Below are 23619 nucleotides of genomic sequence, written 5' to 3' on the forward strand. Positions count from 1 at the left end.
TTTAATTAATTATATAATCACACTTTTGTATTGTCTTGTTTTGTTTTTCTAATATCTTTCTCAACATTTTTCAAGTTTTATACTTTCAGTCTAAACCATCATGCCTTTTGAAAATATTTTTTAAAATTGATTAATCATTTTAAATCCACACTTTTATTATTTGTTGATATTTTTAATGCATGATTAGCAATGTTTATTATTTAATTATTTTTAAATGTTTATATTTATTATTCGTTAATATATTTTATTTTTAATGTTATATAACGTGTAACTTTTGTAGAGAACCCTACTTTTCAACGACTACCTCTCACTATATATTCTCAAACATATTTTGAGTGCCTAATGATTATTACATGTAGGAGCACATTTCTCTTGGTGAGTTGAGTTCGTATGTTCAAGATGAGATTATGGTTCATGATTTTTGCTCATCCTCAATGATAATATTGATAACCTGAGGTAAGATCCTAATCTTAATCACTTTACTTTGTTAAATTTGAAATCATTTTTTTTTTCTCAATTTTATCTATCTGATGGCATGTGATGTACGAGATGGACAATTAGTGATTAGATGAAAGATTTTTTAGTTCTTTTGATTTTGGATTTTAGGGTTTACATTAAGAAAACATGTTCTATGAATTTACTTTGAGGATATTATTATTTTTTGTATGGAGTAATAAAAGTAGAAGAAGGATGATAAAAGAAAAAAAAAGTTAGAATTTTGAATGTGGATTTAAAATGAATTAAAATAATTAAATTATTAAGTATAAACTTGTTTAACTTTGAAGGTCAAAAAACATTTTTTTTTATACTTTAGAGTATCTAGCAGTATCTTGGAGTATATTCTTAATCTATTTTGTTAAGAGAGATACCAAAAAATAAAACTACAACGGATACAGCAAAACAAATAACAAGTAGTTAATGAGTTAAATATTTAATGTATATTTTATATAATTTTTTGAGAGATTTTGTGTTTGTGTTAAAAAAATATTTTTAGAGATTTCACAAATAAATTATTTAACTTTGAAGGTAAAAAAACATTTTTTATGATTTTATAAGTATCTTAGATTATGTTCTTAATTTATTTTGTCAAAAGAGATGCTAGAGAATAAAACTACAAAGGAGACAACAAGACAAATAACAAATAGTTAATGAGTTAAATATTTAATGTATCTTTTATATTTTTTGGGGAGATCTTGTGTTTGTGTTCAAAATATATTTTGAGAGATTTCACGAATCAATTTCACTTAGGTTATAATTTTTATTGCCAACTGAAATATGGTAAAGTAAGTGTACAATAAAAATATTGAGAGAATTGAAGAAAAAAGTTAATAACTTAGAAAATGAGTAAGCGTGTGAAAAAAAAAAGGAGAAATGAAGAGAAAAGTCCATCACTTAATATTTTGAATGTAACTAAAGAATAATAATGAATATTTGAGTTGATAATTCTAAATATATTTAAATTTTAGGATGTAATTTAAAAAGAAAATAGTATGTTCTCAGTTTTTTCACACCTGTAGTACAAAGCAGCATGAAAAAAATAGAGGAAAGTACATAATATCTAACAACTTGTTTTGAGTGTTGTTCATGTATATTTATTTTAATTTGTTTACTATTGCACAATTATGCACAATTATTTGAAATGTTTAGATTTGTAATGAGTATTATATTTTTAGTTTTTTCTTTAATGAATTGAGTGTAAGAAAAGTACACTAAATGTTTTCCACTATGTGCGTTTTTAGAATACTAATTATATTTTAATAAATCTGATTTTACCATTGTTAACATTTTTAAAAATAGTTAATTTCTGGTTATTGACGGCAGCTGAATCTGTTATATATAACTGAAAAAACTATAGCATTGTAACCCTCAAATTTTGGCGCCATCAGACAATCAAGAAAATTGAGAATTCGCGCTTTTTCTTAATTTTGCAAAATTTTGCCCTCTCTACTTGCTTCAAATGTCACAAAACCACTACCAGCCATTATCTCTGCATCTAAATTTCTTCTTATTCAAATACATGAATATATTTTTTGTGTGTTCTTAAGATGATCATCAAGCGGAGCATGAAAACTGAAATTCCAGAGCGGAAATGGTTCAAGTCAGAGAAACGAGGGAATTTGGCGATTCAGAAGAAAAGGAGAACAAATGTTTTTTTTTCTGCTGAAGGAGTCTCTGGATCCAGTGAGGCGCCGTCCAATTCAAATGAAATGGACTCCAATGGCACAATTCAAAACCTGCTACCGCAATCAGAAGAAGGGGTTCGTGCCATTCAACCCCAGTCTTTCAGAGGTCGCGCCAAGAAACTTCCTCGCAGGTTCAATGATTCTGTTCTTTACGAACGATTAGGGTCTGAAAACTGGAGTAACGCTTTACAAGACGTTGCTGCCATGAGTAGTGAGCGAGATTCTCCTTGTTTTCCACCATGTTCTGCTGAGCTAAGAGATTCTGAGTACTCGGTAAAGACTGTTAAAAAGACTGTTAGTGGAGGTCGTTCTTTGTTTGTTAAAGAAAAGAGCGATGATGTGCCTGGACTAAGTACCGAGGTTGAACGTGTGAATGGAAGTGGCAAAAGAAAGAGGGATGCTTGCAGATTGGAGGATTTTTGTTTGGGTGATATAGTTTGGGCAAAGTGTGGGAAGACCCATCCTGCTTGGCCTGCTGTAGTCATTGATCCTTTCTTTCGAGCTCCCAAATCCGTCATAAACTGCTGTGTCCCTTCTGCACTTTGTGTTATGTTTTTTGGTTACTCCAAAAAAGGGAATCGAAGGGTAAGGTTTGATTTCTATTTAGAAAATGACTGTTTTTTTTTTTTAAAAAGGAAACTAAACAGGTTGCTTAGACAATTCAAGGAGATATTGGACAAGATGAAAAAAAAAATATTATATTGGAGTTGTTCCGATGTTTGGATTTTAAAATGCATAGTGTTGGTTGAGAAATTTATTGTTGAGTTATGTGGAATTGTTTTAGGTTGTTATTGCAACTTAAAAATGAGAAAGGAATCAAATATGCACTAAATTTTTACTTGTGTAGTACTTGTTCATAGACTTGAGCTTTAGGTTGTTTTTTTAATGTTTAAATATTTCTAAGAGAATTATGATGGGCAGGACTATGCCTGGGTGAAGCAGGGGATGATATTCCCCTTCTGGGAATTCATGGACAGGTGCGTATCTGCTGCAGTTATTTCCGCAAGAATGTTTTGTATTTACTTACTAAAATTGCCTTTGTTCAGATTCCAGGAGCAGATCAAACTGTACAAAAATAAAGCAAGTGACTTTCACAAGGCAATGGAAGAGGCAATGTTGGCTGAAGATGGCATTTTGGACTTACACTTGGAAGCTGAGCAGAATTTGGTGGCTGCGGATTCCTATAAAGACCAGGTAATTTTATATCTTTCACTTTGTATTGCGTATGATCATGCTTAGACTGATGACGAGAGCATCTATAAGCTTCATTTAGCTTAAGAAAGAGGTCTAGTGATGTCGTGAACTTGCAATATAGATTACAAAGGCTGCACTGCATTAGCTGATATTCGTCTTAGTTGAAAGGACTAATGAGTGCTTAATGATATTTACGCTATAGCCTCTAATGTAGTCACTCCCTACTTCAAGAGTTCAAATCAACATGCCATACTATGAGTGAGTATTTTTTTCAGTGACCCAAAATGCAAAATCAAAGTGGACTGATGGTATTATGAATTTTCAATCATGCAGTTTTCTTAAAATGTTTTCTTACAATGTTTTCTTGATGTCTTTCCATAGGATATAGCATAGCCATGGCTGACTGAGTTTCTATAGGCGTGGCTGACTGAGTTTTAGTTTGTTCAAATCTCTCACGTAGACTTCAGAAACATGCCTTTGATATGATGACGTACGCATAATGTTGTAGTGTTATGTCACACTATCTGTGCGAAAGCATATTTCGCATACATTCCTTCCTGTTTACGGAATAAAAAAAAGTGGAAAGTGTAACATTTAAGGTTATCTCATTGTAGTTTTCAGTAAAACCTTTTTCTATTTGTTGAGTCATCCATCACCTATTGCCCTATAGCTAAATCGTATGCATTATCATGGTTTTGTAAACTGAACCATATAGTTAAATTTATTTGTGTAAACTCGGGATCAGTTGGCTGGTAGGTAAACTATTTTTTCCCTTCCTTATTTTTCCGAAAACTTTTTTAAGCCTTTCATTACTTTCCATATCTGTACGTGAGTATGGATAATTTTTTGTCAATTAATCTTTTAAATCTTACAGTGTGGTTAATTCTAGATTTTTTTTTTCCGGTGAATAAATTATGTAGGGTACACTATCTTGTGTTGGTTGTGGTTTGTTGTTGCCATGCAAAACCATAAAGAAGATTAAGGATTCAAGTAGTGCTCCTCAGCACTATTGCAAGCCCTGTGCAAAGGTTCTGCGACGACTCTGCTTAGATATCTTTCATTTCTTGACAGGATAAATTTGTTGCTGACATTTGATTACCTTTATTGGATTCTGTTATAACAGTTAATTAAATCGAAACAATATTGTGGGATTTGCAAAAAGATTTGGCACCATTCAGATGGTGGAAATTGGGTGAGATTGTCTACTTTCTTAATGTATCTATTAGATTTTATTTATTTATTTCAACAAAAAAAATAAATAAAATTGAGATCTGGTGGCCTGCGGGGCTATTTTCTGACAGGTATGTTGTGATGGTTGTAATGTTTGGGTGCATGCTGAGTGTGACAAAATTTCCAGTAAACTTTTCAAGGTATCATGTGTCGACAGTTTTCATTTTTCTCCTGCTTGTTTTATTTCAATTGATAAAAAAAGAAAAGTATAAGACTGATTAGTTTCTTAATGCAGGATCTGGAAAATATGGATTATTATTGCCCCGATTGCAAGGGAAAATTCAATTGTAAATTATCAACATCTCATGCACAGAAGTCAGAAAAGATGTACGTAGAAATTATTTATTCCTTCCTCTCTACTCATTCTTTTAAGGATATCGGATATTTTGATTTTGATTTTATTCTTTGAATCTTATGTGACATTTTTCGACATAGATCAATGGAGAATAGCCAAGAACTTGTATTACCTGAAAATATTGCTGTGGTATGCAATGACCTGGAAGGAATCTATATTCCAAAGCTTCATTTGTAAGTCTCCAACACTTATTTTTATATTACATATGTAAGCAAACCTATGTCCGATCTGTGAACAAGTGAACAACTTGTGGTGATTAAACATATTATGTCATTCAAGTGGAAATTAACATAGCTTCTTTTTATTAAATTTTCTTCCAGGGTTATGTGCAATTGCGGCTTGTGTAGTTCAAGGAAGTATACACTCACTGAATGGGAAAGACATGCAGGTTGCAAAGCCAAAAAATGGAAACATAGCGTGAAAGTAGAAAGCACAATGCAACCGCTAATAAAATGGGTTTGTGCCAGTTCTTGTCATACTAGATGCATGATAATACTCTATGGTGAATTATGTGTTTTTTTCTTTGGTATTCACATTTATGAAAAATATTACTCGGATGACTTCAGTGCTGTCTAGTGTCTACATCTTTCTATTTCAAACATCTCCCAATTTTCAATTACGCAGCTATATTGGGGTGTAATGTGTGTATATCGTGCCTTCATTTTTCCATATAATGTGTTTCTTATATTTTAACTAATAATAATATTTACTTCAGATCACTGACCACAAGACCCCAAGGGGAATTCCCCCGCAGTTAGATCAGCAGCAAATTCTCTCCCTTTTACAAGGTGAATTTCTATTTCATATAAACCATTACATATTGAAGCCTCAATTTCTCTTATGCGATCAGGTGTTATGACACGTGGAAGTCATATGTCTTATTGAATATATCTTGGAAAGGGAGAAATTAATCTTCCTTTTACCTTATTTTTTTCAGAGAAGTACGAGCCAGTTTATGCAAAATGGACAACAGAAAGATGTGCCATTTGCAGATGGGTCGAAGATTGGGAATATAACAAAATTATCATCTGTAACAGGTGTTTTCATCATTGTTCATGTTATGATGGATATGAAAAAGTTTCATTTCTAACTTACTTGATGAACCGTCAATCATGTTATGTGCATTTGTTTATTGTGCAGGTGCCAAATGGCTGTTCACCAAGAATGCTACGGGGCAAATAATGTTCAGGACTTTACTTCCTGGGTTTGTAGAGTTTGTGAAACTCCTGATGTTGAGAGAGAGTGTTGCCTCTGCCCAGTAAAAGGTAGGTTATTTGCACCGAGTATTTTTTGTTGTTTGACATTGTTGTATATGCTGATCCTATTACTTCACTGCGACAGTAGCAACTGATGGATCGAATACACTAGTTTTTCACCAAGAAGTGGACTAGTTTTCACGTATACCAAGAATGACTTGATTTTCTTTGATATTTAATCTCTACACCAATTTATGAGTGCTATTAATTTTGCCAGCTTTTTACAAATTTTAGGAGAATTCTCTTTGGGAAAATCTGATAAAAAGGAGAATCTTCCTATAAGCTTCATGCAGATATGATTACATCTAAAGTCCTAGAACTGTCCACTTACCATTTGAATAATTGTTTTACCCTCATTATTTTTGGCCACGATCGATTGCTAATCTACTTTTACAATACGGGGAAAATGATTTGCAGGTGGGGCTCTGAAGCCAACTGATGTTGAGATGTTGTGGGTTCATGTCACATGCGCTTGGTTTCAGCCTGAAGTTCTTTTCCAAAATCATGAGGCAATGGAACCGGCCACTGGAATCCTCAAGATTCCTCGTAATTCCTTTTCGAAGGTATGGCATTGGACTGAAGTGTCTATGTTCTTTCTCAAGTGGTTTCAGCTACAAGCCTACAACATTCTTTCTAGCAGTACCTTCAAAACTTTGTGCTTCTTTTGATATCCATGGAAATCGTATAATAAAATATTACTTTTACAAACACTTCCTACTCAACATAAATTACACGCTAACAATACATAAATAACCTGAACATACATCTTCTAATCTTCCACCTTCAATTCAATGCAAATACAAACACTTCTCCCTATGATTTTACTCATATTTATCGGTAACATAGTGGATAGGTTGTTATTTAACATTTTGTTTCCCCCTTTTCTTGTTGGGTTTGGTCGTGCTATACTTCTAGATTAGATTCATTGTTTCATGTTTCGTGTCTATTTTTGATGGCAGACTTGCGTGATCTGTAAACAAAGGCACGGTTCCTGTATAAGTTGTTGCAAATGTGCTACACATTTTCATGTGACGTGCGCGTCAAGAATGGGATATATCATGGAAGTAAGTTTAATAGTGCTTTTGAATATGAACAAACCAAAGTTCTAAACTCGCTTTTATTTTTTTCTTCTTAACTTGCTTCATCAAGCTTTCCATAATAAATAAAGTTCCAGGCAAGTTAGCATTTAATTGTATGACGATTACCATTACCACTGCTGGGGAAATATTGATATTGTTTAAATTTACAGTTGCATTCGACAGAAAAGAATGGGACTACAACAACGAAGATGCTAACATACTGTGCAATTCACAGGTTTGAGCTTTGGCCACCAAATAACAATGACTTATTTTCCATGTGATTTTTTTTTTTATGAGAATGTTCATATATAAGTAAATATTATTTTAGGGTCCCAAACCCAGATTCAGGACTGGTTGTACATACACCCATGGAGGTATTCTCACCGACAATTTCGCTTCAAAATCACCCGAGGTGCTTCAGGGGATCACGTCTGGCTTCAACAAAGAATGTAGAACTTCTTGAACCTTCAAACTCTGAAATTCATGAGATTGATCCACTGTCTGCTGCCCGCATTCGTGTATACGAAAGGTCTTCCAATAAGGTGATTTAGAACATTCTATTGTGGCCGTAAAATTATATGAAATTTTATAGTCTTTTGTTTTATGGTCATAGTCCCTTCCGGTATTTCAGCTGCATCCAGAACTAAAATACTAAAATCTGGATTTAGTGTAAAGGGGTTATTTGGGATTTTTACATTTAATAACTTTATGAACTAAAACAATTTAAGGATATAATTAGTAAGCTGAATTTTAAAACGCAATTTCTAATTAAAGGAAATCGTATTTAAGAACACAAATTTTAATAAAAAAACTGAGATTTTATAATGACCTTATTTTTTTAAATAATAAACATCTTTTTTATAATATGATTTTTTTTAAAAGTAAAGCCGCATTTTAAAATTCAACCTTATATATATATATATATATATATATATATATATATATATATATATATATATATATATATATTTACCCTGTAATATTTTTGAAATCTATCCGTTAAAGTTTTTTTTTTTAAATTATACCTAAAAAGTGAAAAAGCCTAGTTATCCCTACTTACATTATCTAATCTGTCTAGTTTGGTCTCATTCAACTTATTTCCTCTCGTATTGCCAGAAGAATGCTGCGGCTACAATTCACTTGCTTGGGGGGCCAAAGCTTCACTCTTTAAGTGAAATAACTCAATTGAATGGTATCAAGGTAATATTCTTTTGGTGTCCGACCTCTAGCTTTTGAAATGGATAACCAATCTTTTTGAGTCGTGACTGGATTTTTTCCCGTTTGGTAGATTATTTTTCCTAAGTTGTAATGTTGTTCTGTGACAGGTTGCTCAAGCTCTTGAATTTTCTTCTCTTAAGGAACGTCTTCATCATTTACGGGTTAGTTAGTCTCTCCATTTGGTCAAATTAAAACTTAACTTTTATTTTGAAATTAGCATTTTGTCTGGTAATCTTGCCTTGTTATATTCAACCTTTAATGTTTTGGGGTTTTGCAGAAGACAGAAAGCCAAAGAGTTTGCTTAGGAAAATCAGGAATTCATGGATGGGGCCTCTTTGCTCGTAGAGATTTACAAGAAGGAGAAATGGTAACTATATTAATTTAGGATAAGTATTACCCTAGTTTCCTTGAAGCACAATATGGACTTGTTTTTTATGCGTGTCTGCAGGTTGTTGAATATCGTGGTGAGCAGGTACGACGTAGTATTGCAGACCTAAGGGAAGCAAAGTATCGTTCAGAAGGCAAAGATTGTTACGTGAGTATCTTGTTTTTTTATGTCAGTATTGCACATTACACCCAGACACTTTCTGTGTGCTGCCTTATCCTGATAAAATAATGAGATTTCATTTGATTGGTAACTCAAATTTCAAATTTGTGTGCTTTGGCTTGCTGTCTGCTTCACAGTGAAAAATGATAAATTAATTGTTTTTAATTCCAACTTTTTAAAGGATTTTTATACAGAAATCCTGTAAATAATGAGATTTATCAAGATTTGATTTCAGATAAATAGCCCTTTTTATTCTCATTAATTCTACTTGGGTCTTAAATCTTGAAGGTTACGCAGCTCCATTTTTTATGTATGCGAATTGATTCTCTCTCCCTTTCCAAGATAGTCAAACTGCCAAAGCTAAACTTTTTAGTTGGGAACACGGGGAATTGTGACTTGAACTTTGGTGTTCTGTTCCATTTGTACCTCTAGTTCATGTTCTTCAAATTTTTACTACAGATGTTTAGTGTTAACGTTGGGATTCATTTTACTGCGATCTAAATGCCAAATGATATAAACTATGCAGTTGTTCAAGATTAGTGATGAAGTGATGATTGACGCAACGGATAAGGGCAATATTGCACGTATAATAAACCATTCTGTAAGTCATTCTAACGAATCTTGTCTCTGGACTCTGGTTTTGCGCTGAAGCTCGAACTGATTTCATGTACTTTAGTTGCTCTATGGCACTAAAAAAATGTGGGAAATGTTGGTGTTCAATGATGAATTATTTGTTGATGAAAAAAGTTTATGAATCAACCTGTTCTGTTACAGTGCATGCCAAACTGCTTTGCAAGGATTATGTGCTTGAGTGATGAGGAGAATCGGATTGTGCTTATTGCGAAGACCAATGTTTCAGCTGGTGAAGAACTAACGTACGGTTTGTTGTGTTTGTATAATTTTAACGTTTGTGCATAAAACATATTGAACTGAACGTGACAAACATCATATATAATAATATAATCATGTCTTACTTTTAGGAATGAAGATGTTATTTAGTTTAACATGATTTTTGGTCTTTAAATGTTGCAACAGGTATAATTATTTGTTCGATGTAGATGAGCCAGATGAACTGAAGGTTCCCTGTCTCTGTAAAGCCCCTAATTGTAGGGAATTTATGAACTAGCTTCTACTGTTCTACATTGTTTCCAGGCATACAAGTTTTCCAACCATGAAGAAATATTTGTTGATTCTTCTTCAACTTTTAGGCTTTTTTCATAAGTTAATTAATTTGTATACCATTGGATTTCAATTATAGAATAAAGGAAAATTTGCTTACAATGAATTTACTGTAACATGACATGTTCCATAATATCGATTCTCTTAGAAATTTGTTGGATCACAATTCATTTTGATCAATCTGACATAAAAATTGAGTTGAGGTACATTTATTTCAAAGTATTTTTATCCAACAACTAGCTAAGATTGGTTCTTCCCCCTTATTTAGGTCAATTTTTTTCATAACCCTGCCTTAGTTATCATTTGGTGCTTTTCTATTTTTTTTTAAATAACATCTACTTTTTATTATTTTTCTTCTATAAATCTTAACTTTAATTAGTTTTGGATATTTATGTTAAATTTTATTTATATTCTTAAATTAATATACTCAAAAATTTTAAACAATTTATTTTGTGTGATTCACCACCAAACTCTTGTCAGGCCAGTACACTGGTTTGCACAAATAACAAGAAAATAAAACATTCAAAATAAGTTAAAAGCCTTAAAAAAGCAATAAAAACTAATTTGGCTATGGGGGTTGAATATGTTTTTATTTTCAATTTTTAATGATAATTATAATTAGTCTCTTTTAGAAATTTTGAACTAATTTAGTTTTTCATCTTAAAATATGCGTGTATTTAGTTTTTTAAACAAAATGTTTTTAAGTTTATTTGACGTTTCAAACATGTTCTCAGATAACATTAAAGCGAACATGTGTTAAATGGTATAAATAAATTTTAATACTGGACTAAATCCACATATTTACAAAGTTGATGAGCTAAATTGGTTCAAAGTTTCTAAAATTGACTAATTTCAATTTTCACTACTAAGATTGAATGACCAAAAATATATTTAACCCTTGAAATTAAGGACAATGATATTATGACTTATATTTTTTTGACTCTCATCATTTACTTTCTTCTTGATGTGATTTAGTGTGAGTCATTAATTAATTTACCACTATTTTTTTCTTTGAAAGAATTAATGACCCATACTAAAACACGTCAGAAAATAAAAAAAGAGTTAAAAAATAGGATTCAAATTATAATTTTTCTAAAATTAAAATCAGTAGTACAAAAGCATCATGTTATTTGTCACCCCAAGTGTTCACAAACGATATCAATCATGTGCAACACCTTAAACTATATCACAAAAGAAAATGAAAATATGAAAAAAATAGTGGAGCGCTAAATCTGAATAAATAATCCCTAACCTTTTAAAGGGTAAAACAAATTTATCTCTAAAAACTAACGTGAATAGGAGGAGATCACACTGTATATGATAAAAATGACCCAGTGACAGCCCACTCCCTGCCCATATTTTAGGCTATTACCAAAAGTACTTATTCGATCGTTAAAATTATCACTTTTTTTAGTCCATAACACCCGTAAAAAGCAATAAATGTACCTCTCATGCCAAACACCTAAAAAACAATAAATATATGTCCTGAAATTTAGTTCCTAACAGAAATTTATGTTTTAGAATATAATGTTATAGGTTAACAATTTTTTTTTACAAACTTTAAAAACTATCAATTTAGGTAAAAAAACACTACTTTATTATTTTATTTTAGTAAAAAATAAATAAAAATGTTAATCTATTTTAATTCTATTCATACAAATTTTGTGAAATTTGTCAACAAAAAATTTATCAAAAAAGATAATTTTCTGAATATAATTATTCTTTTATTGCAAAACTGGATTGATTAAAGTATAGAACTATATATTAGTATTCCAAATACATATTTTGATATTCGGAATATTTCAACTCATGCACAAACAAAAGTATTCGAGGAATCACTAGTTCTTTTCTACGTGTTTAGACCTTTTAGTTTATTATTACAATGGTTTCTCTTTAATATCCACTATTAGCAATAAAAGGATAAAATGTCTTAATTAATAGAAGTTTTAATTCAAATATATGGTAATGTTATTTTTTAAAATTATATTAAACAATTAGAAACTTTGGAAGTAGGAGGAATTTGTTCCTCCTAATTTGCATGCGTAAGAAGCGGTATAAGATACAGTTTGAGAAGTTAGTTGAAGCCAAAAAGAGAGTAAAAGCAGAAACTCAGAATGAATGAGAAGCACAAAAACACGTAGGGTTGGCTGTTAATACTTTGCGAAACCAGTGATGTTGCGCTAAAATTAGCATCGAAAATGAAAAATGGTTAATTAGGTATGAAAAAAATGAATGGACAGGAGTGGTAGTCTTCCACTATAAATCCCTGTCCGAAGATCCATCGATAACTCGTCTTGGTGTAAAAAGCATAAAAAACCACCAAACCAATAAGAAGAAAAATAAAAGCTTCGACTGTGATTTGTGAATAAAAAATGGATCCCTCTGCAAAACTCCTCTGGGTGATGGCTCTTTGCGTGGCTGCAATGGCACACCAAGCAGCTGCTAATGGCGGGAAGGATACAACAGACGCAAAGGCTGTGATCGACAAGGTGTGCGCAGCGTCCCCAACCAGAGACCTCTGCGTTGAGGTCCTCTCTTCCGACCCACCAAGTAGCTCAAACCTCAAAGACTTGGCAATCCTTTCCCTTAGGTTTGCCGCCAGAAACGCTTCCGGCATCCTCGCCGACACCAAAATCCTCATCGACGACGACCAACTTGACCCTGATGTTCAACAGGGTTTGGCTGATTGCAAGGAGAACATCCTGGACGCCGAGAGCCAGCTGGAGGACACCATTGCTGCCTTGATGGCAGACGCTGCAGGTGACGCTCAGCTCTGGCTCAAGGCTGCCTTGGCTGCCATCGACACCTGCGACGCCTCCATCCCCGGCGACGACGACGTCCTCTCCGTTGAGAGCGCCGTCTTCCGCAAGCTCTGCAACGTCGCCATTACCGTTATCCAGCAACTCCCTAATAAAACCAAAACTTAAAAACCTTCGCCTCTCTGTCAACCCATCCATATATCGGTTTTTACTTTCTGTCTTTTGTTATGTCAGAAAATAAAGGTTGTTGTGTTTCGGAAGTTTCACAACCATCGCGATGATATGTCGCGCATGCAGGCTCGTTACACCTGTGTGGATCCTTCATTTAGTTACTTTTGAATTTTAGGTTAGTATTATTAAGATATATGGATTATGTAATTTCCTTGTTTGTTCTTATGTTTTCAACTTTGTGAAGAATTTCATTATAATGCAAAGCTACTACTTACGTAATTGTGGATGGTTTTTCCTTTAGTAGTTGGTCATAATAACGAAAGACGTTCGTACTAAATACCAGAAGGATGAGATGAACCATATGCAATTTTCGAATAAAGATAAAAGTTTTAGCTCTTAATAGAATAACAAATATATGATGTGTTTTTTTTATGGATTTGTCTATAAGAACTTATGGAGAAGAAATAAAGAAATTAAGTTTTTTCTAAAATTAATATATTAAAAAAAATTAAAAGTTGTTTTTTAAATAATTAATATGAAATATACCCCACAATCAATTCAGGGGATATTACCAGAAAGTTGCGTATAAAACCTAGCACTTGAGAGTCGACATATGATATAAATGCTAGAAGTTTTAAATCCAACTTAAAATAATAATGGTGGTGGCATCATTTGGTAAATACTAAAATCTAGAAAATTCTTGCACTTTAAAATGGCTATTTTGTTCTTATTAGACAGATTTACCATGGATACTTTTGATGAATAATAGAAACAAGAAAACCTGTAAAATATAAAAAAAAAAAATTGTAAATTAATTTCTTGTGGTAGTCGAATGTTTTTGAGATGGGAATTGGCCTATGGTTATTTACTTACATGATGTACTTGCAAAATTTAGTGTAATTAAAAAAAAGTATTTTTTTTTCAACTATATATACCTAATATCATTTACTAGTGCTAAGATTGTATCGAGTGGCGGAACATCATAATCACATAAAAGAGTTACGGCTCTCCCACTATTTTTTAATTTAATTTTAATTTTATATATTTTAAAATTAAATTTATATATTATTATATTATTTATATTAAGTTTAAGAAATTTTTTTATCCTTTTATTTATATATCTTTATTATTTAAAAAATAAAAATTAAATTAAATTTGATGGACATTAGTTAATAAAAAAGATTAAGGTTTTGTTTCTGGTCATAATATTCTTTCTCAATAAGTTATTAAGAATACATGAGTATAGAGACAACTAAAACAATAAATCGTGAAACAAATATTTGGATGTTTATTAAAATCTCCTTTTGGGGATGAAGGGTGGATTGTTAGTGTGGACGATTTAGAAGATATTATTGGAGGGCATGTATGGTTGGGTTCCATTTGTATTCTTGGTGGAATCTTGTTGAGAATATTACTTAATATATTTTTTTATTTAAATTAATTTTTAGAAAATATTTCAGTTTTAGAGATATGTTTCAGTTTTAGAAATTAGTTATTATTTTAGATTAGGGGTAAGATATTCTAAATATTTTATACTTGATATTTGTTATATTTTGCTCTATATATAGGGTATATCAATAAAATACAAAAACATGTTCCTCCGTATAACATATCACATATATATCTTATATCTCTCATATTATCAAAAGTCCTAAAAATCCCAACAAATCTGGCATATCTTAACCAAACCCTTTGCATGGGCTCGACGTGCACTTGTATGGTCTGGAGAAGCTTACTTATCTTATAGTTTAGGTGTTTTATCTGTTTTTGGTTTTATTGCTTGTTGCTTTGTCTGGTTTAATAATACCGCTTATCCTAGTGAGTTTTATGGGCCCATTGAATCAGATGCTTCTTAAGTTCAAACATTTACTTTTCTAGTTAGAGACCAACGTCTTGGGCTAATGTAGGATTTGTTCAAGGACCTACATGTTTAGATAAATATCTTATGCGTTCCCCAACTTGAGAAGTTATTTTTGACGGAGAAACTATGCGTTTTTGGGTCAATCTGATTGGTTCTTTGGTCGAAATTTTGGTGTAGCACCTACATGTTTTGATTCATTCTCTTTTTTCAAGGATTTTATAATTGGATATTAAACCCATTTCATATAATGGGAGTTACCGGTGTATTGGGCACTATCACGCTATCTCTCTTAAATCAAAATTAATATTTTATAATTTATGTATAAAATAATCTAGTTGGGATCCTAAATTTATAATCCAAATCCAAATTCCACCTTGTTCTACCTCCTCATTTTGATGTTGCATTATATACATCTTCCTAATCACTCTCTTGAAAAACTAATCCCCTTAGCCGAATCATCCACTGAACTATTATGCTTCTATATTCATATTACTGATTTTTTGACCGTTGAAAGTTCAATAAGTTTTTCGTCTTTTTTTTTATAGAGTTTTCATTTTCTCTTACATTTTTATTATTAATTTAAGAGTTTTAATTTTTTTCTTACATTGTACTATAATAATGTTCTTTGTAAAATTGTTTTTTTTTTCATTTTATAATTTATCTTTTTGCAAACACTACATTATTACTATGAAATATATGATGGATCTGATTTTATTTTTTCTTAGGAGGTATACGTATACATCATTATACAAAACAATGAAATATATGTAAGAAAGAATAATCAATTGATTTATATTTTTATATCTGTATTAGTGCTTTCAAACAAAATCACCATTGATTATAGTCAATTTATCATAGGATGGTAATATGGGTCTGGTCCATCGGGTTCGTCCGCAAGTTCGCGAAAAAATTGCGGGGCGGGCCAGGGTAGTGAGCTTGCAGGTTCGCAGTAGCCTGGCCAGCATAAGCCTGTAGTCCGCGCGGGCCGGTCCGTAAATCCGCATAAAAAAAAAGTGCACTTGTGTGTTAATTACTTTTTTATGGACTCTTACATTAACGTTTCAAATTCTTGTATAACTGAAAAAGACAAGTATTATGTATTTTGTAATGTGCTAAAGTTTAAAGAATACATTGTGTATGTCATAGTATGAATATGAATACGATGAAAATATTAAATTATCAATTTATTATCCAACTTCCCAAGTATAATATTATAATTTAAAGATTTTGTAATTTTATGATTTTATGACATTATTATTTTATGATATTAAGATTTTATAAATTTATGATTTTGTAATTATAAGATTTTATAATTTTATAATTTTATAATTTCACAGTTTTATAGTTTTATAGATTTACAGTTGTATAGTTTTACAATTGTATAGTTTTATAGTTTTTATAGTTGTACAATTTTATAATTGTATTGTTTTATATATCTAAGTTCAATGTTTTCTTAATTTTATAATTTTATAATTCTATAATTTTTTGATTTTATAATTTTATAATTTAGGATTATATAATTTTATAATCTTGTACTTTTTTTATTTTAAAATTTATACTTTTATAAAGTAAGATGAAATACTTTACCTATGTTAGAGGAGAAAAATGCCAAGAAGTAAGAAGAAAATATAATCAAGCATTTAATATCTTTGAAGAGAATTAAGTAAAATATATTTTAGTTGTATTTTTTAATTACAGAGTTATTAGAGTTTCAATATAAAATTAAGATAAAAATGATTAATCTAACTCTAAATAATAAGAGAATTTAAATTTCATTATAATAGAAATAAATATAATATTATATATATTTTGAATAATTTGTTCTGAAGCAAATAATCTAATTCTAAATTTGTTGACCAGAAAGTACGAGTAGAATTTGAAGAAAATCGAAACTTTAGGAGCTAACAAAGTATTACTCTCATTTATAACTAACACTGAGAAGAAATTTGAATCTAACCAACCATTCATGAAATGTGGTATAAAATGCAATTTTAAAAGTTGATAAAATTCAAAAAAGAGAAAAACAAGGAACAGAATACCTTAAAAACACTAATTATGTATGATATTGTGCTAAAATTAAGCAATCAAAACAACAATCCTTAATTAGGTGTGAAAATTCAATGGACAAGAGTGTTACTCTCCAACTATAAATCCCTCCCATAAGACCTAGTGATTAGAGATGACAAATAAACCCGTCCCCGTGGGTATTGCCCGAACCCGTTCCCGTTTTGACGGGGAATCCCCGCATTGACTGGGTATGGATATGGGTATGGGGAATCCCCGACTTTTTCAGTTGGGGATGGGTATGGGAATGTACATATACCCGCCATAATACTCGTCCCGCCATATCTCCATTATCGTTTAAATTATTAAAATATTCACAATTAATCAAGTAACCCTATATATATATATATTTTTTTTTCTATTTTTTATTTCTTTTAATTATTTCATTTGTCATGAAACTCATTCTCATCTCCAATATATTTTTTATCTTATCATAACCTTTATGTAATTATGTTAAAATGATGTATGTTAATTAAAAAAAATTATGCCTCACATTTGAATATTTATATTATTTTTTAATATTTTTATTTATTATAAATTTTTCTTTCACATGAGAATGTTTATACTCTCAATTTAAGATAATATAAAAAAAATTCTTTACTTATTATTATTATTAATTTTTGTTTAATTTGAAGAACTCTTTTGTTTCATTAAAATAATTTTTGTTATTTTTCAACCATTAATTATATATGTTAATATTTGAAAAGTTTTCTTAATTCTCTAAGATATTTTTCGTCTTATCATACCTTAGTTATACATTTGATTTCCTTTGTGTGATTTTTTTCGATAGTCTCTCAAATTATTTCTAAAACACACATTTGTTAGTTTTTTAATATTTTTATTTATTTTTTTTATTTTCATCATGTAGAATAATATTTCGATATATTCTATCTAATTATTTTTTATTTTATAACTCATTATTAATCATAATGTAATTTTTTCACTTTAAATTCTGTTTGAAGTGGTTAAAATTTTATATATATATATATATATATATATATATAATGATATTTAGGAATAGTATATGATAATTCACTACAAGAAAAACATGAAATGGTGACTGATTTAGTCAGTAACCCATATCAGACACTATTTTTCGTCATTGGTGGTAGTAGTTGATTTATTGTCTGAATCAATGACTAAATTAGTGACCGATTCAATGATCGAATCTGTACTTGATTTAGTGACCAATTTAATTACTAATTTATATGTAATTTAATGACAAATTTTTTGGTCACTAATGATATTTCTATTTAATTTTAACCACTTCAAACATAATTTAATAATTAGTTCTGTAAGGTATTTTTCATTTTATCATACCTTAATTATACATTTGATTTCCTTTGTGCGATTTCTTTCGATAGTCTCTCAAATTATTTCTAAAACACACATTTGTTAGTCTTTTAATATTTTTATTTATTGTTTATTTTCATCATGTAGAATAATATTTCGATATATTCTATCTAATTATTTGTTATTTTATAACTCACTATTAATCATACTGTAATTTTTTCACTTTAATTGTATAAATAACTTTTATTTACTACAATATAAAAATTTAATGTAATTGCTATGAATATTTTTTTGTCACTATCCAACATATATTGAAGTTCAAAAGATACAAAATCTATGTCAAAATTTTATTATTATGTTTATTATTTGTTCTTTGTGTCATTTTGATCAAGTGATGTATTATAACTTTTATTAGTGTATAAAAAAGAGATTCATTATAATTTAAAAAATTGAAGTAAACAAACATTTAAAATATATTTTAATTTGAATATTTGTTTTCCTTTTATTATTATGTTTATTATTTATTCTTTGTGTCATTTTGATCAAGTGATATATTATAACTTTTATTAGTGTATAAAAAAGATATTCATTATAATTTAAAAAATTGAAGTAAACAAACATTTAAAATATATTTTAATTTAAATATTTGTTTTCCTTTTATATTTTTTTGAAATATTTTTTAATTTTATCAACTAAGTTCATCAATGTTGTAGTTTGCAAATTTAACAAATGTTTTGGTTCACATGAAATTTTATTTGGTATTCTAATATAAAATGTAAACAATTATAATTTATTTTAAGGTATTTGGCATCGAAGAAAATCCTCCTGATATTGAATATTTCATAATATTATGTTTTCTTTACCATAATTTTTTTCTTTTATAAAAATTAATATTGAAGTAGTTAGAACACGGATACGGGTATGGGTACGAGATTATACCCGTTACCCGGTGGGATGGGGATAGGAAAAAAGTTTGATATCCGTTGGGTTTAGGTATGAGGATGAGAATGAATTTTTTATGCGGAGATGGGTATGGGATAGCGAAACCCGTCCTGTCCCGCCCCGTTGCCATCCCTACTAGTGATTCCTCGTCCTGGTTTGCGACGACATAGAACAACGAACCCGAACCCGAGAAGAAGAAAAAAAAAAGCTTTCAATTTAGTTTCCAAATATAAAAATGGAACTTTTTGCAAAGTTCTTCTCGGTGTTGGTTCTATGCGTAGCCATAATGGCACACCAGGTAGTTGCACTTAACTTACTGAGTGGAGATCTAATTCACGGCAAGGAAACACTACCAAGAGGAAATACTCTAATCAATAAGGTATGCGCAAAGTCCTCAACCAGAGACCTCTGCATTGAAGTCCTCTCATCGGACCCATTGACTAGTCCTATTGCTGACCTCACGGACTTGGCAATCATTTCCCTCAGGGTTGCTGCAAAAAATGCTTCTGGCATCCTTACTGATACTAAAGTTCTCATCGATGACGCCAGCCTAGACCCTGATGTCCAACAAGGTTTGGCTGATTGTAAGGCGAACATCTTGGATGCAGCGAGCCAACTAGAGGACACCATTGCCTCCTTGTTGACTGGTTTGCAAGATGACGCACAACGTTGGCTCAAAGCTGCCTTGGCTACCATCGACACGTGTGACGTCTCCATCCCCGGAGACGACGATATTCTCTTTGTTGAGAGCACCGTCTTTCGTAAGCTATGCAACATTGCCATCATTGTCACCAAGCTCCTCGCTAATCCAGATAGATTATAAAATCCTTCGTCGTTGTGGATTCATCCATATATCATTTTGTTGTTTAACTCTTTTCTTCATCGTGTCCAAGTCAATCTCAATCCCCCCATCATTATATGATTATAGTCCTACTGCACACTATTGTCCGAGTTTTTTATCTTCCTTTTCTCTTTTTTTCTACTAAGTCAGGAACGGAGGACTCGGACAAATGCAAAGTAGTGCTTTAGAAATTATATAAACTATGTAATGATAGGTCCAATCCAATCCTTCATTCAATTTTTGTGGAATATTTTAATTGACAATTAATTAGACAAGGGTAAAACCCTTTTATTTTATATTATATAATCATCTATCTATTAATTTTTGCTTGAAATTTTTGATCTATATTTTAATTAAATATCTTAAGAGAAGAACATAACACTTGTACAACAGTATAAAATAAAAGGTTATCGATCCATAACAATGTGAGAAATTGATTTATCGTAATAATATGATATCATTTCCTCTTTTCTTATTCCTTTTACAATAAAAATTACAATTAATAATATTAATAAATAGTAAATAAATAGTAATAGTAATAATAATAATAAATGATGCTATTGGAAAAATATCCATATACTATATTAATTCATCTTAAGCAAATTAGAATATTATAACAATCACACGACTTTAACATTAATGGAAGAGTTATCAATGATATGGTAAAAAAATTGTCATTCAATTTAAAAGGTGGCACTTTTCCCTTATCCTCATTGAGTAAAGATAAAGATAAATAGATTAAAACTTCATTAATAGTTAACAATATAATTTATTAGATTATGTAAGAGTGTGTTTCTTATGCTATTTTGAAATTTTTCTAATTTATGTTTGTAAAGCATCACAATTCATTTTTTACAGTGTTAATTATGTTTTGAATCCTGAATAAATTTGAAAATTTTCAAACCTTAATAAATTTTTGTGATCTATTGAACCCTCTATATTTGATAACTTTTTAATTGAGTCCCTACAATTATATGTTTATGTTAATGTTTTGATAGGGCAGTTATCTTGCACTGTCACCATCATGTAATTTTATAATTTTGTAATTTTATAATTTTATAATTTTATAATTTTGTAATTTTGTAATTTTGTAATTTTGTAATTTTGTAATTTTATAATTTTATAATTTTATAATTTTATAATTTTATAATTTTATAATTTTATAATTTTATAATTTTATAATTTTATAATTTTATAATTTTATAATTTTATAATTTTATAATTTTATAATTTTATAATTTTATAATTTTATAATTTTATAATTTTATAATTTTATAATTTTATAATTTTATAATTTTATAATTTTATAATTTTATAATTTTATAATTTTATAATTTTATAATTTTATAATTTTATAACTATAAATCAATAAAATTATAAATCTACAAAACTATAAAATTTAAAAATTATGGAATCGTAGAATCGTCAAATCGTAGAATTATAATATTATAGAATTGTATAATTATAGAATCGTATGTAGAATCATCAAATCATAAAATTATAAAATTGTAAAGAAATTGAAAGCTCGGACAAATACAAAGTAGTGCTTTAGAAATTATATAAACTAAGTAATGATATGGTCAATTCTTCATTCAATTTTGTGAAAGATCTTGATTGACAATCGATTAAATAAGAGTTGTGTTACGATCCTCTTATTTTATATTATATAACCCATCTTTCTATCATTTTTTACTTTAGAAGATTTAACTTTTATTTCGATCGTCTTAAGAGAAAAACATAACAATTATACAATAGTATAAAATATAAAAGGATTATTAACCCATAACAATGTGACAAATTGTTTTATTGTAATAATATGATATTATTTTCTATTTTCTCATTCTTGCACAATAGTATTACCATGAGATATTACTTTTTCGCGTTATAAAATACAATTAATAATACTAATAAATAATAATAATAATTTAATATTATTGGAAAAAAAATACCAATATACTCTATTACTTCACCCCAAAAATTTAATTCACCATAAGCCAACAATCACGTGACTTTAACAGTAATGGAAGGGTTCACAGTGATATTGTAAAAAAATTGTTATTAAATTTTAAAGGTGGTATTTTTTCAATATCGTCATGAGACTAAAAATCAACAAATTAAATTTTTTCTTATATATATATATATATATATATATATATATATATATATATATATATATATATATATATATATATATATATATATGAAGTTGCTTAAGTTATGATCAAAGAGCCATTGATATCCTTGGTTAAAATTTTGATACAATTTGTTTGGTCCTATTCTTTTAAAATCAATGGTTTTAATCCTTAATTTTTTAGCATCATTAATATTTATCCGTGACTAACGACGTTCATGATTATAATAATTACTTTTGTTTTTAATTTACCGTTTTAATTTATTAATTGTTTTTGACATTGTCTCATAATCCCATACCTACAAAAACTAGACTATAAATAAATACTGTAAATACAATTAATTTAAGTTTAATAATTATCGTCTTGACTAAATTGATATATTTATTAAAGTATTGAATATTGAATATATTTATATAATTGACAAAATTTTGAAGATATCAATTTTAATATGAAATAATTTTGAAGGTAACAAAAAAATTTAATCGACGAATTTATATAAATGTTTTGATAAATTTAAAATTTAGTTATTAATTTTTTTAAATATTGCAGAGTGCAGTAAAAGTTACATGCGAATTAGAACAAAAAAGTGACCAGCGTTTTTTAATTTGCAGGAAAAGTTACATGTGAATTTTAACTTTAAAATAAAATATATGCAGGCTCTTTTTTTATGAAAATTTTATGCGAATATTGAAATTCACACAAACTTGTTATCCAGGAGGAATTATTTACATATTTACGTTTATTAAAAGAATGAGATGAAATGTGTTATTTGTGAATTTGTTATGTCGGATCCTAAAAAATTGTCTGTAATAGAAAGAAGAAAAATCTACATATTAGTGTGTGATATCATTGCACAACACAGGTATATACAACTAAGTTATTTCGAAGACATAATTTCTATAACTTTTTTAATTAAAGAAAATGTAAAAGTAAGGCATCAGTCAGCGTTATTTGGTCAAAAGAAATCGTCCACACGGCAACAAAAGAAGGATATCTTCTATCTTCCTCTTCTTTGTAGTACGAAAAGTTTCTTTTAGGTAATCAGTGACAGTGATATATAATAACCATTATTTCAAAATTTAAATATTCCATCAATATTTATTATTTGTGTTTTCTCTCTTCATACCATATATATATATATATATATTTTTTGTTCTGAACATTAGCCAGAAATGTGTCAAGCATTAAAATGATGTAATTTTTGCTTTCAAAATTATTGAAATGTACAGTTATAAAAATAAAAAAAATCTTACCAATTTGATATATGACTTTATTACGAAGAAGTTATATCAATTGACTATAATAAATGAAGTTG

General features: G+C 29.4%; 3 protein-coding genes across 4 annotated transcripts; all 3 read left to right on the forward strand.

Annotated features, from left to right (window-relative positions):
• The first annotated feature begins 1881 nt into the window (after positions 1–1881).
• Positions 1882–10340, forward strand: LOC114178442 (histone-lysine N-methyltransferase ATX3-like). Of its 2 annotated transcripts, none has more exons than XM_028064355.1 (23): positions 1882–2768; positions 3105–3160; positions 3230–3377; positions 4298–4405; positions 4501–4569; positions 4679–4747; positions 4843–4934; positions 5043–5135; positions 5283–5418; positions 5678–5750; positions 5900–5999; positions 6103–6227; positions 6636–6781; positions 7178–7282; positions 7468–7532; positions 7626–7839; positions 8414–8497; positions 8623–8676; positions 8793–8882; positions 8964–9050; positions 9589–9663; positions 9837–9937; positions 10098–10340. In XM_028064355.1, the coding sequence occupies exons 1-23, from the start codon at positions 2046–2048 to the stop codon at positions 10186–10188; spliced, it is 2904 nt and encodes a 967-aa protein (XP_027920156.1). In that variant the 5' UTR covers positions 1882–2045; the 3' UTR covers positions 10189–10340. The 2 variants fall into 2 exon arrangements, with proteins under 2 accessions (XP_027920156.1, XP_027920165.1); XM_028064364.1 differs by having other exon boundaries at positions 8417–8497.
• A 2199-nt stretch (positions 10341–12539) lies between these two features.
• Positions 12540–13462, forward strand: LOC114164057. Its single transcript, XM_028048536.1, has one exon. The coding sequence runs from the start codon at positions 12614–12616 to the stop codon at positions 13166–13168; it is 555 nt and encodes a 184-aa protein (XP_027904337.1). The 5' UTR covers positions 12540–12613; the 3' UTR covers positions 13169–13462.
• Positions 13463–19566: 6104 nt separating this feature from the next.
• LOC114191030 (pectinesterase inhibitor-like) lies at positions 19567–20154 on the forward strand. The gene has a single exon (XM_028080178.1). It carries the CDS (start codon positions 19567–19569, stop codon positions 20152–20154), a length of 588 nt encoding a protein of 195 aa, XP_027935979.1.
• Positions 20155–23619: the final 3465 nt, after the last annotated feature.

The sequence above is a fragment of the Vigna unguiculata genome, chromosome 1, assembly GCF_004118075.2.
Source record: "Vigna unguiculata cultivar IT97K-499-35 chromosome 1, ASM411807v1, whole genome shotgun sequence".
NCBI classification, from domain to species: Eukaryota; Viridiplantae; Streptophyta; class Magnoliopsida; order Fabales; family Fabaceae; genus Vigna; species Vigna unguiculata.